General features: G+C 48.0%; 1 protein-coding gene across 1 annotated transcript in view; it reads right to left on the bottom strand.

Annotated features, from left to right (window-relative positions):
- Nucleotides 1-16,079, bottom strand: part of LOC147636403 (Aldolase-type TIM barrel family protein) — a 78,669-nt gene extending 62,590 nt beyond the window's left edge. Inside the window, exons 1-2 of the mRNA XM_086801848.1 lie at nt 15,778-16,079; nt 15,272-15,553 (exon numbers count right to left, since the gene is read on the bottom strand). Coding sequence (XP_086657974.1) covers nt 15,272-15,553; nt 15,778-15,945 — 450 coding nt within the window. The 5' untranslated portion in view covers nt 15,946-16,079. The remainder of the gene's footprint in view (nt 1-15,271; nt 15,554-15,777) is intronic.
- Nucleotides 16,080-16,738: the final 659 nt, after the last annotated feature.

Here is a 16,738-nt window from a genome sequence, read left to right as displayed (position 1 = left end):
TTGCAAAACTTCACGTGAAAGATGATCTTCTTGGCTGAAAATCAGAGTTTGTAGGTTTTGGAGCAAACCCTAATTCATGCTCTGATACCAGTTGAAAGGGCATGTGGGCTACACCAGGTAAAAGGCATGTCAAGGAGCACTCGTGTAGAGCCTTGAGCAATGGCGTGAGAGAGAGGGAAGTGTAGGCGTGGAGCCACTCGAAAATCAGAGATAGAGAGAAGAAGATACGCTGGCTGGGGGAAATTCGTAAGAGCCCAAGAATTGAGCCCTTTTCCCTTTATTATTTGGGGGGTCACTTTGACCCTTAAAAAATGGTCCCTTGGCCAAGTTCAATGTGAACTTGGCCCAAGGTTTTAAAACCTTCATAAAGCCTTTAAAAAGGCTATGTACAAGTTATACAAATGATAGAGGGGTCATTTAGGCCTGTAACCCAACACCTCTTGCTGTCACTGGTGAGCTCCACACCAGCACCCACATAGGCATCACATACTACTTTCTACTTCACCCATGACCTGGCAGACATATATGAGCATCATGTATATGACGGGCTACTTCAGATGGATCCCCTGTCACCTCTAGACAAACTCACCACTCAGATGTCATCTCTACTACAAAAGGCCACCACCCGCAGCTTCCCCCATCATACACACATTGCACACACAGATAGATCTGGGAGCATGACCTAGAATCGGTGGTATGATGATGAGTGCAGAGAGCTATATACAAACACCTCCGTGCCCAGACAGCACTGGGGACCATTACACAGAGACAGGCGAGCCGACAGATAAGGACCCTCACACGCCGTAAGAGGCATGCATATGAGGAGGCATAGTACTGGGATATATACCACCTACTCATGAGTAGAGATATAGCCACTGCATGGCGCAGGATGAGAGAGCCTCGCCCTCGTACCCCAATTGAGGATCCACACACATGGCACACATGCAAAGAGCCTCTACCATATCCCTCAGCAACCGCCCATACCACAGCCACGGGAGCCCCGCCCTACCACCTCTACTTTCTTTACCGCCTCGATGGTAGAGAGAGCTATCCGCCGGTTACACCATGGGAGATCGGCTAACCACACTGGTATACAGAGTGAGCATCTTATTTATGTAGCTGACACACTGGCACCCTTTGTTGCTCACCTCTTTAATAGGGCACTAGTGGAGGGCCTACCAACTAAGTGGACTATGCACACCATCATGCCTCTCCACGAAGCGAGAGACATGCTAGACCCACCCCAGCAACTACAGGACTATCATGATTGGTCATACATTGGCCAAACTTTATGGCGCAGTGCTCGAGGCAGAGTTGAGCTCATATGCAGAGAAGGAGGGACTGCAAGCACCAGGGCAGGCTGGATTCCGATGAGCTTTCTCCACTATTGACCATATATTCACTCTGAGATGTCTGATTGATCAGGCTAGGGCGCGGGAGAGGAGATTATACTGCTGCTTTGTGGATTTCTGCAAAGCATTTGACACGGTGCCACGGGAGAGACTCTTCCAGCGCCTCTAGTCATTGGGGATCCCATCAGAGATGGTTTGGGGCATCTATGCTTTATATGAGCAGGTCCTCAAGCGCATACGATGCCCCGGGGGGCTATATGATGTTATTGCTAGCACCATAGGTGTGAAGCAAGGATGCCCACTCTCTCCTACACTATTTGGGCTATACATCAATGAGGTGGCTGACTTCATTGTTCACGGTGGCGGAGACGGGGTACACATCTCAGGTACCACAGTCCACATTATGCTATATGCATATGATATTATTTTGGTCTGTCAGTCTCGCGGATGGGACTACAGCATCATCTCCATGCACTCGATGACTTCTGCACACAACGGGGACTTACAGTGAACCTTGGGAAAACCAAGGTCATGATTTTCCACACCTCAGGGCCGGTTCGACGACCACAGGCCATCTTCACACTAGCAAGAGGACAGGTAGAGGTGGTAGACTCATATGTGTACTTGGGGATTACATTTGCGACTCCGCCAGGAAGATTTACTATGGCACAGGCAGCCAGGGATAGATTCACACGAGGGTATGCAGCTCTGGCCATGCTAGAGAGACAATGTCACCAGGCACACTTCCAGGAGCCCCGCACAAAGGGGTGGTTGTTTGACACACTAGTCACCCCTGCTTTGATGTATGCTGCACCAGTATGGGCACCTGGGCTCGCCACCTCCACATTGTCTCAGATAGAGAGGCCTTAGATTCTCATGCTCTCACGGATGATCCGTAGCAAACCCTCCGTCCCACAGGACATTCTTCGAGCGGAGTTTGCTGCACCTCCTATGCTAGTAGAGGCCCTCTTCCAGATGATCTGCTTCATACATAGGATCAGAGATATGCCATCAGATCGACTCTCACATAGAGCTTTTGAGGCGTCCAGGCAGCTCACAGAGAGTGGAGATGGTATTCACAGATGATACAGTGGCTCACTCAGCATGGTCTCAACATAGATCACCTGCCACCTTTCCAGTATGATATACATGCACCACACATCCAGCTCTCTCACTGTCACGATTGTGACGTATGTATGTATCAGATCCTCTCTTCATTGCTAATTCCTATTGCAGATGCAAAGAGTAACCAGCCAAGGGAAGCTCTACCCTCGACTGGTTGCGACTCTTCGCCAAGGGATGTACCTCTTCATCGAATAGCCACATCCCTTCGACGAATGGTTGTATCCCTTGATGAATGGTTGTGCCTCTACATCGAATAGTCACATCCCTTAGCCTAAAGTTGTATCCTTTCGTCTATGGTCATGTCCTTTCATCTAAGGACATCCTTTCGTCTATGGTCATGTCCTTTCATCTAAGGACATGCCTCTTCAAATGTGTCTCTTCATCTCCTATATAAGAGACCTATTGTACTCAGTTTAATTCAATTCAAGTCAATTCAATCTTCTCTCAAGTGTTCTCCTGAGGGCTCTTGTTCTCTAAGTTAAGTACTTAAGTAGTAATTAGTACACAATATGAGGGATTAACAACATAATCCTCATAGTGGTATCAGAGCAAAACTTTTCCTACCCGTGGGTTGTGAAGCCCTCACCCTCTCCGCGGCACTCCCTCGTCCACCCCTCTTCTCGGTGTTGTATGGAAGCAGCGGAGCGATGGTGGACTTGGCGTAAATCTTTGCCCATGGTGATGTTAAAAATAATAATAAAAAAATTCAACACCCATACACACACATCGTGTGTGTTTCAGAGAGGGAACCCTTGCTGCATACCTGGATTACCTCCCTCCCTGCTGCCGGTGGTGGTAGTCGTTCGCTGCATGGCAGGAACCTCCCCCCCCTCTCTGCTGAATATGGAGCACCCCCCCCCTCCTCACTTCGTTCGCTGCAGGCCGTGAGCCCCTTGCTTGCTTCGTGCAGCTGCCGACCCTGAGCCCCTCACCGCCAAATAGCGCCCGCCCTCCACCTCTTCGCATAGTTGCTGGCGGCGCCTTTTTCGAAGCGGCGCACCCTTCCTCCAGTCGGCTACGTGATCCAGGGCTGTCACCTTTACACCATTAAAATAAATAAATAAATAACATTGACACTTGGGTCTATAATCAAAAAAAAAAAGGGGCGTGCGCTAGTGTGAACCAAACCCCCCCTTTCCGTTGGCGATTCGGCAACCATCCTCCCCTGGCTGTCAGGATGCCACACGTTCGCTCCCCTCCCCCCAACGATTCGGCGACCATCCTCCTCCCGGCTGTCAGTGGGTTCTCCCGGCTCTGCCCACGCCACACCGTCTGTGCGCTCTCGCCATCTACGTGCATCCTTCATGGACAATTTTTCGGAGAAGCCTTACATGCACATCTCCTATCTGAGTTACATCGACGAGATCCCCGAGGCTCTTCTTCCCGAACACAGCCCTCCTCGTGCCCCCACTCCGGAACAAGTGCCACTTTCTGCCGATGCTAGGTGGATTCCAAGTCTCCCGGACTCTCCTATCCCAGTAGCCCCGGCCTCACCGCATACATGTCAGCAGCCCGCATGTAACCGAACCCGACACTTGGGCGATCTGGACTATTTTCCTCACCTGCGAGCCACTGCACCTTACTCATTTCGAGTACTTTCTATCACGGTACCCTCAGTTGGCACACTTTCTTCCAGAGTGCAGTGTGGATGGACTCCGCAATATCTCCTCCACGCGCCCTCCTGTGACATTCTACTGCGAGATCTTCGTCCCCGATTATACTCCATTATCTCCAGTGCCCAGCTCTTTGGCGGAACCAAACGAAGAAGTGGAAGCAGACGAAGTAACCTCCGAGGACGATCCCGAGGAAGTGGAGGACCCCGACTTCGAGTATGAGGATTCCGTTACTGCCTCTCCAGCAGCTGTTCCTTCCATCCTACATTTCAGGTGGACCTTTCCTGCTTCACCTCAGTACTCTCTCTGAGTTCTCCAGATGTCGACTTCGCACGACAACGTGCCACCCGCCGATCCTCAGATGGAGGCCTTGCAGATGACCACTCTTCAACAACAGATGGAGGACTTGCAACGGGCCCTTTTCGACGGTATGGCATCAATGCGATCACAAATGGAAGACATGCAACAACGGCACCAACACCAGCGCGAGGGATCCAGGATGTCCCAGCGAGCGCGTCGATCGCGTTCACCGACTTCATCATCATCCTCGGTGGGCCAACAGGACGATCCCTCAACTCCTCCCGATCCGACCGCCGAGGTAGACAATGTTGAACTCAAACTTTTGTATAAATTAATGACCACAGCACAGACAAGAAAGATGGATATCAAGTTACCTGAGCCCTACAATGGCCGCCGCGATAAGCGGTTAATCGATCACTGGCTCTACAAGATGGAGGTTTATTTCTCAAATACTGAATTGCCCGAAATCAAAAAAGGTGGCATTGGCCAGTACCCTCTTGAAAGATACCGCCTTCCTTTGGTGGCGACGCAGGATTTCAGATGGCAAGTCTACTCCGACGTGGGATAAATTCCGACGTGCTTTTCGCAAGGCTTTTAAGCCTGCCAATGCAAACTTTCATGCCAGGTCCTCTCTCCGCCTCCTGAGCCAAACTGGCTCCGTGGCCGCGTACATCTCACAGTTTCAAAAACTGGCTCTCGAGATAGCGACACTCAGCCCCTCTGACCAGCTTCACAGCTTCATTGACGGGCTTGAACCCACGATCCAAGACGAAGTCCATAAGTACAATCCTGCCACCCTGGATGAAGCAATCTCGTATGTCGAGCGCATTAGTGATTACAGGCGTCCTCCCAGAAACTTTTCCTCCGGCGCCCGTTCTTACAAGCGGAATCGACCCAATGGACTAGCCAACCCCAGCGTCCCAATCCTGGACAACCCAACTCTCGGCGACCATATTCTGAACAACAGTCCTTCCGGTCACGCTTCTCCGGGCAAGCTCCCGCGCCAAACGCAGGATCCTCTCAGACCGAATCCTCTGGCAGCAGAGCAGAAACCGAGATCGGTCCCGACAGGACCGTCGCAGCAATGATCGGCGCAACTTCAAGCGAGAAACCTCTTCACGACAGCAAACCTCTTTATCGACTGCCACTTCATCCCAACCTAGTCGTCTAGGCCTCTGTACAATTTGTTCTGGCGATCACCGGTGGTATGAATGTCCTCAGCGCCCTAAACCCTCCAACACTCGGCGCAATTCTCAGGTGGACAGTTGCCACCATGCTGATCATGACCGGCCTCCTGTGAAAGACAAAAACAAACAAATAGCTTGTTCTGTTCGCGTTTCTGAAGTTGTCAGTACCGTGATGCTTAATGGCCAAAGTACCAACCCTATTCCGGTGAATCTTTCCAAGCAGGTCCTTAGTCTTCTGGGTTTCATTGGCGACCATCCCATCAATGTGCTGGTGGACAGTGGCTGTTCCACTAATTTTGTGGGTACTTCTTTGGTTCACAAGCTTCGCCTACAGACCCGACATTTTGTGGATGCTTTTCAAGTAGAGCTTGCTGATGGTTCCTTCCTTAATTGTAACAAAAAGGTGCAACAGCTTCAGTTCCAGATTCAAGATTACCAAGATCACCTTAATTTTTTAGTGATGCCGTTGTCACATTATGACATGATACTGAGACAATCTTGGCTGTATCGATATGATCCTGTGATCAGCTTTCGTTCTCATTCAATCCAGTTATACCATGATGGTCGAGAGCTGGAACTTCGGGGCCTTTTCAGTGCCAAACCCATCACTGTTGTCTCTGCCCTGCAAGTCAAACGCCTCGTCCGCAAGCGTGACTGTACAACATCCTTGGTCATGTTACGGGAGATTGAAGCAGAAACTAGTGAGCATTCTCAAGCCTCGTCATCAACAACTGCTTACTTGGAGCAACCCTTCTTCAGGCCTTTTCAGGATCTGTTTCCGAACGATCTTCTGACGACATTGCCTCCTCCTCGTCCTGTGGATCACCCGATTGATCTTATCCCAGGTCAACCTCCTCCAACCCGAGCTCCATACCGTGTTTCTTACTCTGAATCTCAGGAGATACAAAGGCAATTACAGTAGTTGCTCGACAAAGGTCACATCCGTCCCAGCAAAAGTCCCTTCGGAGCTCCGGTTTTGCTTGTCAAAAAGAAGGATGGATCAATGCGGCTTTGCATCGAATACCGTGCTCTCAATAAGCTGACAATCAATATCAAATTTCCTTTGCCTCGCATCGATGAGTTGTTCGAACAACTGCTTGGTGCAAAGGTGTTTTCCAAGATTGATTTGAAGTCCGGCTATCCTCAAATTCGTATCCCTAATGGTGATGAATACAAGATAGCCTTTCCGACAAAATATGGCCATTATGAATTCTTGGTCATACCTTTTGGGTTAACCAATGCCCCGGCCACTTTCATGACCCTGATGAATGAAATTTTTGGGCCGTACTTGGACAAGTTTGTGATCGTTTATCTCGATGATATTCTGGTTTGTAGTCGATCTATGGTCGATCACAAAGAGCATTTACAGATTGTCTTTGAAGTACTACGCACCAATATGCTGTACATCAACAAGAAGAAGAGCGAATTTTTCAAGAACCATGTGGAATATCTTGGTCACATCATTTCTGCTAATGGGATTGCAGTAGATCCTAAGAAGATTCAGGCGATTGTGGATTGGCCATTGCCTCTCACCATTTCAGATGTTCGATCTTTCTTGGGACTTGCTAACTTTTATCACAACAAGGTGCATAGGTTTTAAGAGATTGCTGCCCCTTTGACAGAATTGACAAAGCTGGACAAACTTCAATGGCCTTCTTAAGCTGAGCAATCCTTCAATGATCTCAAGCATGCCTTGACGACAACCCCGGTCTTGGCCATTGCAGATCCCACCCAGCCCTTTGATGTAATGACATCGTGCTTCTGGTCGAGTTTTGATGCACAATGATCGTGTCATTGCTTTTGACAGCAGGAAGTTTTCAGCCATTCGAAGCAGGTATCCTATGTATGATAAGGAGTTTTTGGCAATCGTGCATGCTTATCGGACTTAGAGACATTATCTTCTTGGAGCAGATTCAGTTGTACGTACAGATCGTCAATCTCTGACGTACATTTTCACTCAACCTGTTATGAACCTCGACAAGGCCGATGGGTTGAATTCTTGGCTAATTTCCACATGATTATCCAGTATGTTCCTGGTCTTCAGAATGTGGTTGCAGATGCTTTGAGCCACATGCCTCGAGCCACTAATTTTGCCATCACAGATGTGCAAATGGAAATCCCTGCTTGTTTCAAAAATGAGTATTTGACTGATAGAGATTTTGGAGATGCGTTCCGTGCTCTCAAATCTTCTAATCCCAGTCCTGCAAAAATGAACATGTTTGCAGCCTACACCATCATAGATGAATTGCTATTCTTTTCTGATCGCATTTGTGTGCCTCACAATACTTCACTGCGGAAGATTCTTATTCAAGAGCATCATGAAGTTCCTTATGCTGCTCATCCTGGTATCAACAAGACATATCGGCTTTTGTCTGCTACATACTTCTGGCCTCAGATGCAGCAAGATGTTATCAAATTTGTCAAAGCTTGTCATTCATGTCAGATAATGAAAGCCTCTCGACAACTTCCTCAAGGGTTACTTCAACCGTTGCCAGTTCCCAATGAGAGATGGGAAAGTATCAGTATGGATTTTATTACCACTTTGCCTCGTTCATCCAAAGGCAATGCTCAGATTCTTGTGGTGGTTGATCGATTTTCCAAAATGGCGCATTTCATTCCTTGCAAAAAAGCTACTTCAGCCCCAGATGTGGCGTCATTGTTCGTGCAACATGTCTTCAAATTGCATGGTTTGCCGAAGACCATCATCTCAGACAGAGATCCAAAGTTCACTGGACATTTTTGGACGTCTTTGTTCAAATCTCTTGGCACGAATTTGTTGTTCAGTTCAGCCTATCATCCTCAAACACATGGACAGACTGAAAGAGTCAATCAGATTTTGGAAGAAATGATTCGACATTACATTCAATCCCGTTTGGCATCATGGGAAGATTATTTACCACTCGTGGAATTTGCTTATAATAATTCCCATCATTCAGCAATTGGATTAACTCCATTTCAAGCATCATATGGGCATACTCCTCTTGTGCCTACAAACTTTGTTTTACAACACAAAGTGGCGTTGGCAGATCAATTGGTTCAGGAGATGCAAGATGTGCTTATGCAAGTTCGAGATAAATTGGTCCATGTGCAACAAAAATATCAAAAACAAGCCAACAAGCATCGTCGACATGCAGATTTTCAAGAAGGAGATTTGGTCTTGTTATATGTGGCACCTCACCGCTACAAAACAGTGAAGTCAGTTTTTCCAAAGTTGCGACCTCGCTTCTATGGGCCTTTCAAGATTCTTAAGAAAAATTCAGTTGTCAGTTACAAGTTGGAACTTCCACCTTCATGGGGGAAGGTTCATCCGACTTTTCACATTTCTTGGCTCAAACAGTATGTTCAAGGAGATTCGCCTATTCCAGACTTATCTTCATATGTACCAAAAATTGAAGATGACCATATTATCCTTGTTCCAGGAGTAATTCTTGACGTGCGACAGAAGGAAACAAGAAGAAAGTTGACTACAGAATTTCTTGTGAAGTGGATGGATTTGGATGAGTCTGATGTTAGAAGTCATCTCCTGTCTAGTTTTATACACCAGGGCCTTTGTTGTGGGTGTGCCCGCCCTTATGAGGTGTTTTTCCATTTTTCCCCACTCTCCGTATTTTTCCCCTATTTTTTCCCATTTTTCTGAGGCTTGGGAGGGCTGCCAGGTGATGCCAGGAGCACCCCAGTGCTGGCCGACTCCATGTTGATCAGTCGTGGGCTACTGGGCTGCTGTCCGACTGTTTTTTCATTAGTCGTGGGCATCTGGATGCTGGCCGACTGCATTTATACAGTCGTGGGTCTTTTCATCAGTCGTGAGCACTTTAGTGCTGGCCGACTGCCCTCCCAGGGAGGTATATATAGGTCCTCAGCCCCCATACCTCATTTGTATCATATTCGGGATCTTCTTGTGTATATCAGAGCAGAGTTACACGCCTACATCTCTCTCTCTCTTGTGCTGTTTTTTTGCCTGCGTTTTTGCTCGTGTTCCCAGATTTGGTCATCATCTCCGCTGCAGATTCTGACATGGTATCAGAGCCCTAGGCTCTAGATAGGTCTTGGGATTTGTGTGGCTGATTGGTGGACTGTTTTGGGCTGATCGGGAAGAGGAGAAGCAAAAGGAAGGCGGGCTGATTTGCTGGACAGCCACTTGCAGGTATCAGTTCTTCTTTGTTCCCACCCACCCACCCTTTTCAGAGTACATCCCCGCTATGGCAGATCTGTTTGAGATGGCCGAGAGACATGTGAAGATCCCAACACTCCCCACGTTCCCGGTGGACCGTCAGTTGGACGGGAGCAACTACGGCATATGGAAGGTGATGATGGAATCCGTTCTGGAGTCTTACGACCTCGCCGATTTCGTCGTTGTTGGTGTTCCACGGCCGGAAGTAGAGGAAGGGGAGTTACCGTCAACCCGAAAGGACCGGGAGGCCCAGACACAGATGTGGGATCGTGTCAACGCCAGGGTCCGTTCGTTTATTTTCCTCAACTGCACACCACAGGTAATCAATCATGTAAAGCACATGACGCTGGCCAGAGGTATATGGCAGCATTTGGCCTCACTTTACAACAGGGTATCGCCCATGAAGAGGATTTCCTTGGAAGTACAGATGCGGGTTATGAGCCCTGCAAAGTCGTCGACGATGCGGGAGCATATTAACAAGCTGCAGGCTCTTCAACAGGAAGTTCTTCAGGCTGGGAAGGAAATATCATCAGAGGACATGGCCATCACGTTGCTGTCACACTTGCCCTCTTCGTACTCAGCATTTTACTCTTCTTTGATTACCAGTGGCAGGCTCAGCACCATCACGTGGGAGGAGCTTGTGCCCATGGTCCTGGACCAGGAGGAACGATTCACGAACCCTCCTCAGGGTGGAGGTTCGGAGGCCTTTACTGGCCAACGGTCGAAAGGCCGTAACTCGGGCAAAGGGAAGGCTTCATCGGAGAAGTCTTCTGAGAAGAAGTCCGACGCTGACGCGAGAAACTAAAGGCAGAGAGGACCTGTAATAATTGTGGCGAGAAAGGCCACTACTGGAGGCAGTGTCCCAAGCGGAAGACCGAGAAGGGTGAAGATTCCTCAGTAGCAATCATGAAGACTCCGGCTTTTGTGCACCTGGAGGTGATGGACACCGATGCTTCGTTTTCTTCAGGCAGGGAGGAGATTGGAGGACTCTCCGCAACGGATACCAGGGATTGGATTCTCGATAGTGGTGCTTCCAGGCACATGACTCCTTCCCGTTCCGGTTTACAGGATCTCTGCAGGCTTTCTGGTCATATTCTTACTGGTGATACGTCCACTATCCCAGTTCACAGTGAGGGCAGGATGGAGATAGTTCCCGATGGCAGAGGGGGGAAGCATTCCTCCCAAGTGTTGTATGTTCCGGCACTTGGTTTTCATCTGTTGTCAGTGCATCAGGTTTGCAAGACTGGCGTACGGGTGGAGTTTGATGAGCATTTTGTTGCTCTCCGGGACAAAGCAACAGGCCAAGTGGTTTGGGTAGGTGGAGTGGAGAATGGAGTTTACAGGCTTTCAGCACTCTCTCTCCCAGGTCCTCAAGTTTGTGAAGAGTTGCAGTCTGGTAATGGACACTTAAGTGTGGATACGCTGCAGGTGCGGGCTTTCCGGGACCAGATGGTGGATAGCTTGCCAGTAGATGGCAGCAGTTGGCAGGAACTTTCCAGTACTGATGTTGGTAGTTCTTGTGTTCGTGAGTCAGAGGAAGCTGAACAGGTCACTTATGCTCTGATGTCTCGTCGTGTTCGGGACATAGAACTTCCAGTAGTTGAGGATGTTCTTTCCACGGGGACCTTTCGGAAAGCCAGGCAGGTGACAGGTGCTTACTTACAGAAGGAGGTGGTTTCTCCAGGCTTTGTGGTTCCGGATTCAGAGGAAATTATGGCCCAGGGGCAGTTTTACGGAGCAGGAGGAGGTTACATTGCAGGTTTGGGCTTCCACTGGAGGAACCCATGGTCATCCAGAGGCACTTTGTTCGTGAACAGATCGTTGCTGATGACATCTTGCTAGAGTTCTGTTCGACGGAGGACAGTATGGTGGACCTCTTCACGAAGTCGCTCTCTCAGGACTTCTTCAGGCGGCACCCCAGCTCCCAGTGGTTGGTTACACAGCCAGGAGCTGAGAGGGGGTGTTAGAAGTCATCTCCTGTCTAGTTTTATACACCAGGGCCTTTGTTGTGGGTGTGCCCGCCCTTATGAGGTGTTTTCCCATTTTTCCCCACTCTCCGTATTTTTCCCCTATTTTTTCCCATTTTTCTGAGGCTTGGGAGGGCTGCCAGGTGATGCCAGGAGCACCCCAGTGCTGGCCGACTCCATGTTGATCAGTCGTGGGCTACTGGGCTGCTGTCCGACTGTTTTTTCATCAGTCGTGGGCATCTAGATGCTGGCCGACTGCATTTATGCAGTCGTGGGTCTTTTCATCAGTCGTGAGCACTTTAGTGCTGGCCGACTGCCCTCCCAGGGAGGTATATATAGGTCCTCAGCCCCCATATCTCATTTGTATCATATTCAGGATCTTCTTGTGTATATCACAGCAGAGTTACACGCCTACATCTCTCTCTCTCTCTTGTGCTGTTTTTCTGCCTGCGTTTTCGCTCGTGTTCCCAGATTTGGTCATCATCTCCGCTACATATTCTGACATCTGATTCCACTTGGCAAACAGATGAAGAAATACAGCAGTACCCTAATCTTCTTCAGGAGTTCTTTGACAAACGGATATCTATCATTTGACACATGGGTTTTATTTTAAATGGGAGGGAATGTCACGATTGTGACGTATGTATGTATCAGATACTCTCTTCATTGCTGATTCCTGTTGCAGATTGTAACGCGCGGAAGCTCTGGGTAGTCTTCTTTCAGCCCTAAACACTCTTGAAAACCTTCTGATGCAAAACGCACCATCTGATGCAAAAACGCAGGTAGAGAGAGAGTAGAGAGAGAGAGAGAGAGAAGTGCTGGAATTTCAGTATATACTATGGTACAAAAGGTACATATCTGTACAGCCATGGGCTGCCTTCATAAAAAGGTAATAAACCCTACAATCTGTCCCCTATGGGACCTCTAATGACTCACACCCCTAGTGGGAGTGAATGAATAAGACATTGAGCACTTGGTGGCTTTTATAGGGTCTTGGACAAGGTGGGAGCTGGCCGACTGCTGGTCGGCCAGTATTAATGCATTAAATGCTCTATTAATTCAGCCGACTGGGGGTTCCTCCTTGATCTTGATGCGCATGCTGCCTACACCTTGCTGACGTCAGCCGACAGCTCTCTTCTGGCAGCCAGCACCCTCTGTCCTGCAGCCGACAGCCCCTCTGACCCATGCTTTGCTCCAAGTCCTGCTCCATGTCCATCTTCTACTGGTTCATAGTCTTTATCTGCTTGCCCCTTCTGGATTTAGTCTTGGGAAAGTCCATGGCATTGCTGATGCACATGACATCCCCCTCTGCTAAACTTGATGACGGGAATCCAACCTGCTCTTGGATGACTGTCATCATCCCAATCCTGTTCCGAAGTCCCTTTGTCATCCTCCATCCCTGGCAAACCTTTTTTCTCTGAAAATCCGGTCTGTTCTCCAAACCACTCTGTCTCTGATGAAGATCTATGCATCTGGTCTTCCTCTAGTCCACAATCCATTCCTGCCCTAGCTCTGAACACCGTCTTGGTCTTCGTTCCTGGAACTGAGTCTGGCACTCTCACATCACCCTTGGAGGATCAACCTCCCTTGGGACCGTTCCCTTAGAACCCATCTGGCTCACGGAACTGCCATCCCCATCTGGCACTGTGGAACACCACCAACAAACCTCCTGGGAGTTCTTCCCGATCTGTGTTCCCGCCTTGGGCTTCGAATCCGTGTACTTTCCTGTACCTTGGACCTGTACACCATCATATGGGACTGAATCAGTGTTTAGCTTGGCTGAGCCTGATGCTCTGATACCAATGTAACGCGCGGAAGCTCTGGGTAGTCTTCTTTCAGCCCTAAACACTCTTGAAAACCTTCTGATGCAAAACGCACCATCTGATGCAAAAACGCAAGTAGAGAGAGAGTAGAGAGAGAGAGAGAGAGAAGTGCTGGAATTTCAGTATATACTATGGTACAAAAGGTACATGCCTTCATAAAAAGGTAATAAACCCTACAATCTGTCCCCTATGGGACCTCTAATGACTCACACCCCTAGTGGGAGTGAATGAATAAGACATTGAGCACTTGGTGGCTTTTATAGGGTCTTGGACAAGGTGGGAGCTGGCCGACTGCTGGTCGGCCAGTATTAATGCATTAAATGCTCTATTAATTCAGCCGACTGGGGGTTCCTCCTTGATCTTGATGCGCATGCTGCCTACACCTTGCTGACGTCAGCCGACAGCTCTCTTCTGGCAGCCAGCACCCTCTGTCCTGCAGCCGACAGCCCCTCTGACCCATGCTTTGCTCCAAGTCCTGCTCCATGTCCATCTTCTACTGGTTCATAGTCTTTATCTGCTTGCCCCTTCTGGATTTAGTCTTGGGAAAGTCCATGGCATTGCTGATGCACATGACACAGATGCAAAGAGTAACCAGCCAAGGGAACCCCTACCCTCAATTGGTTGCGACTCTTCGCCAAAGGATGTACCTCTTCATCAAATAGCCACATCCCTTTGACGAATGGTTGTATCCCTTGATGAATGGTTGTGCCCCTACATCGAATAGACACATCCCTTAGCCTAAAGTTGTATCCTTTCGTCTATGGTCATGTCCTTTCGTCAAAGGACATGCCTCTTCAAATGTGTCTCTTCATCTCCTATATAAAAGACCTATTGTACTCAGTTTAATTCAATTCAAGTCAATTCAATCTTCTCTCAAGTGTTCTCCTGAGGGCTCTTGTTCTCTAAGTTAAGTACTTAAGTAATAATTAGTACACAATATGAGGAATTAACAACATAATCCTCACTCTCTCTCTCTCTCTCTCTCTCTCTCTCTCTCTCTCTCTCTATGAGCACATTTTAGTGCCTATGTGCACAACCCGAAGTGGAATGTATGGAATTGATGTACTGTTTTGTCCTATACACCTTTGAGGCATCCAATGGACATTAATATATCTTTCTTCAACCGCCCAACCACTCTAGTGATGGGATCCAATTAAGAATTTGGTTAGGTTGTACCGGGTACCAGGGAAAAGAGTTCCCAGGCCCCCTAACCGGATATTCATACAAACTTAAAACTAGTCACACAACTTACACAGCCAATATGAAATTGCCTTTCACAGATTCAACAGTATTTAAAACAATCATTTAATGAAACTATAGTGTCACTGATCATAGTCCTCTAGTTATCCAGTTGAATCCTTATTTCCAAACATTCCTCTCCCCATGTGTGTGTGTGTGTGCACGCAACCTTGGCAAGTGTGGATATGTGTGTACACGCAGCAAGCACGAGGGGGTGTGGGATGGTGGGGATGAGTTTGTTTCACAGAGACAATGACATGAATGTTATTACAAATCTATTACATGATTTATTTTTTTTTAAGAAATAATTTTAAGAGTCTGTGGACGTGTAGCCTAGTGTTGAATGTGTTCTTTTTCCAGGATAAGGACCCGGATCTCAACCCAGCTACCGACACCCACTGGACGTGATCACTGTCTATCATTCAATACTTCTCTCAAAAAACCCACCAAAATAAAAAAGGTAATTTTGAAAAACCAGGAAACCGAGTACATGCCTGGGCCACTTCTGAATCTTTGTTCCAAACGATTTCTTCCAGTATGTTTCGGGGAGTATTTCCTTCATTCACCAATCTGAACTCGAAAGCACCAACATGATGCTGGGGAGGGCCAGTGGGAGGTCTTCTTCGGATGTTTATACCCTGACTCGCTAGCAGCTCTGCTTCCTTCCTCCTTTCCTGCCACTCCCTCCACTCTGGAGGAGCGGCAAAGAGCGCTTCATGGGAAGATAGAGATGGGTTATTGCTTTCGAGCATGGACCCTTCTTCTCTGCCTTCCTTCTGCAATTGCAAGCGATCAGTATACACGGATGAGTCCCTAGCCCTAATTCTTTCTGCAGAAAAAAACCTAAACCTGATTCCTGCTCAAGATTTTCCTTAACCCTAATAACAGGAAATACCTGCCTCACAAGAAACTCTAGCCCTGAATTTTCCTTCATAAGACAAGTTTAATTGTTGAAAACACACGCGTAATGGCATTGTGTGCAGAAAGGCATGAATCTGACCTCTTGGGAACTGCAGACCACTGCAAATGTTGCGCATTCGGATATCCGTCTTTGCGGCCTCAATTCTAAGGCACAGAGCTGAGTGGAAGGCTTGAAAGAAAGGCGATGAATGGATTGAGCGGATGACTGAAAGAGAGAAATCGTCCCGGAAGAAGCAGCGAGAGCCATTGCCACCTTAGAATCCAAAGAGGGCGAGAAAATTTCCTGTTAGTTGACATCACGTTTCACACTTCATCCCGCTCTGTCCGCCGGTCGGGTTTCTAGCTTTTTTGGCCTTCCAATAAAATCCCTTTTAAAAGTTCTCTCTTCTCCAAGTTACTGCTAGGTTATATGATTTCTACATAGCAAGCTTCGACAAAAAACGGGTAGTCCTGGCACCCATTGATATTGTTGAAGGCAAAGCAAAGCCAAGTAGTAGAGTTCTCATTTAATCTCAAGTAGTAAAGGAAAAGCAAGATTCGGGTGACAATGATCCACAAAATACAAAGCAATATTTATCTTGGGTAGCCTAAGATACTTGCACAAAAGCAAGCATCGAGAGAAGGCCACGTGGCTACCCAAGGTAAAAAGCACGCTACATGAACTCGTACACCAGCATCTTGTACACATCCCCTTCCTCGCAGAACCCCAATAGCCTCACCAGATTTTGGTGATGGATCTTGCCTATGATGCTCACCTTCGCCCTAAATTCCTTTTCACGGCCTCTTCCTTCACTGCTATCTCTATGTCGTCCCACAAAACGCCCTTGAAAACGGTCCCAACACACTATAGCCCAATGTCAAGAGGAATCCATTAGTCTGGCAGCCTCTAGCTCCTCATAGGTGTACCTGATGGGAACCCCTTGGCTGTTGAAATGTGCAATGTAAAATGTGTGAGAGTGAATCTTGGGCTTAATTATGTGAACACGCCCTAGAGGTGCTAAAAATTATCTTAAGTGTGTGGATGGATAAGAGTGCCACAT

Source organism: Cibotium barometz, chromosome 8 (genome assembly GCF_041138505.1).
Source record: "Cibotium barometz isolate CiBa-2024 chromosome 8, ASM4113850v1, whole genome shotgun sequence".
NCBI classification, from domain to species: Eukaryota; Viridiplantae; Streptophyta; class Polypodiopsida; order Cyatheales; family Cibotiaceae; genus Cibotium; species Cibotium barometz.
The sequence above is the reverse complement of the archived record's forward strand: the minus strand, read 5'-3'. Positions and strand labels throughout refer to the sequence as shown.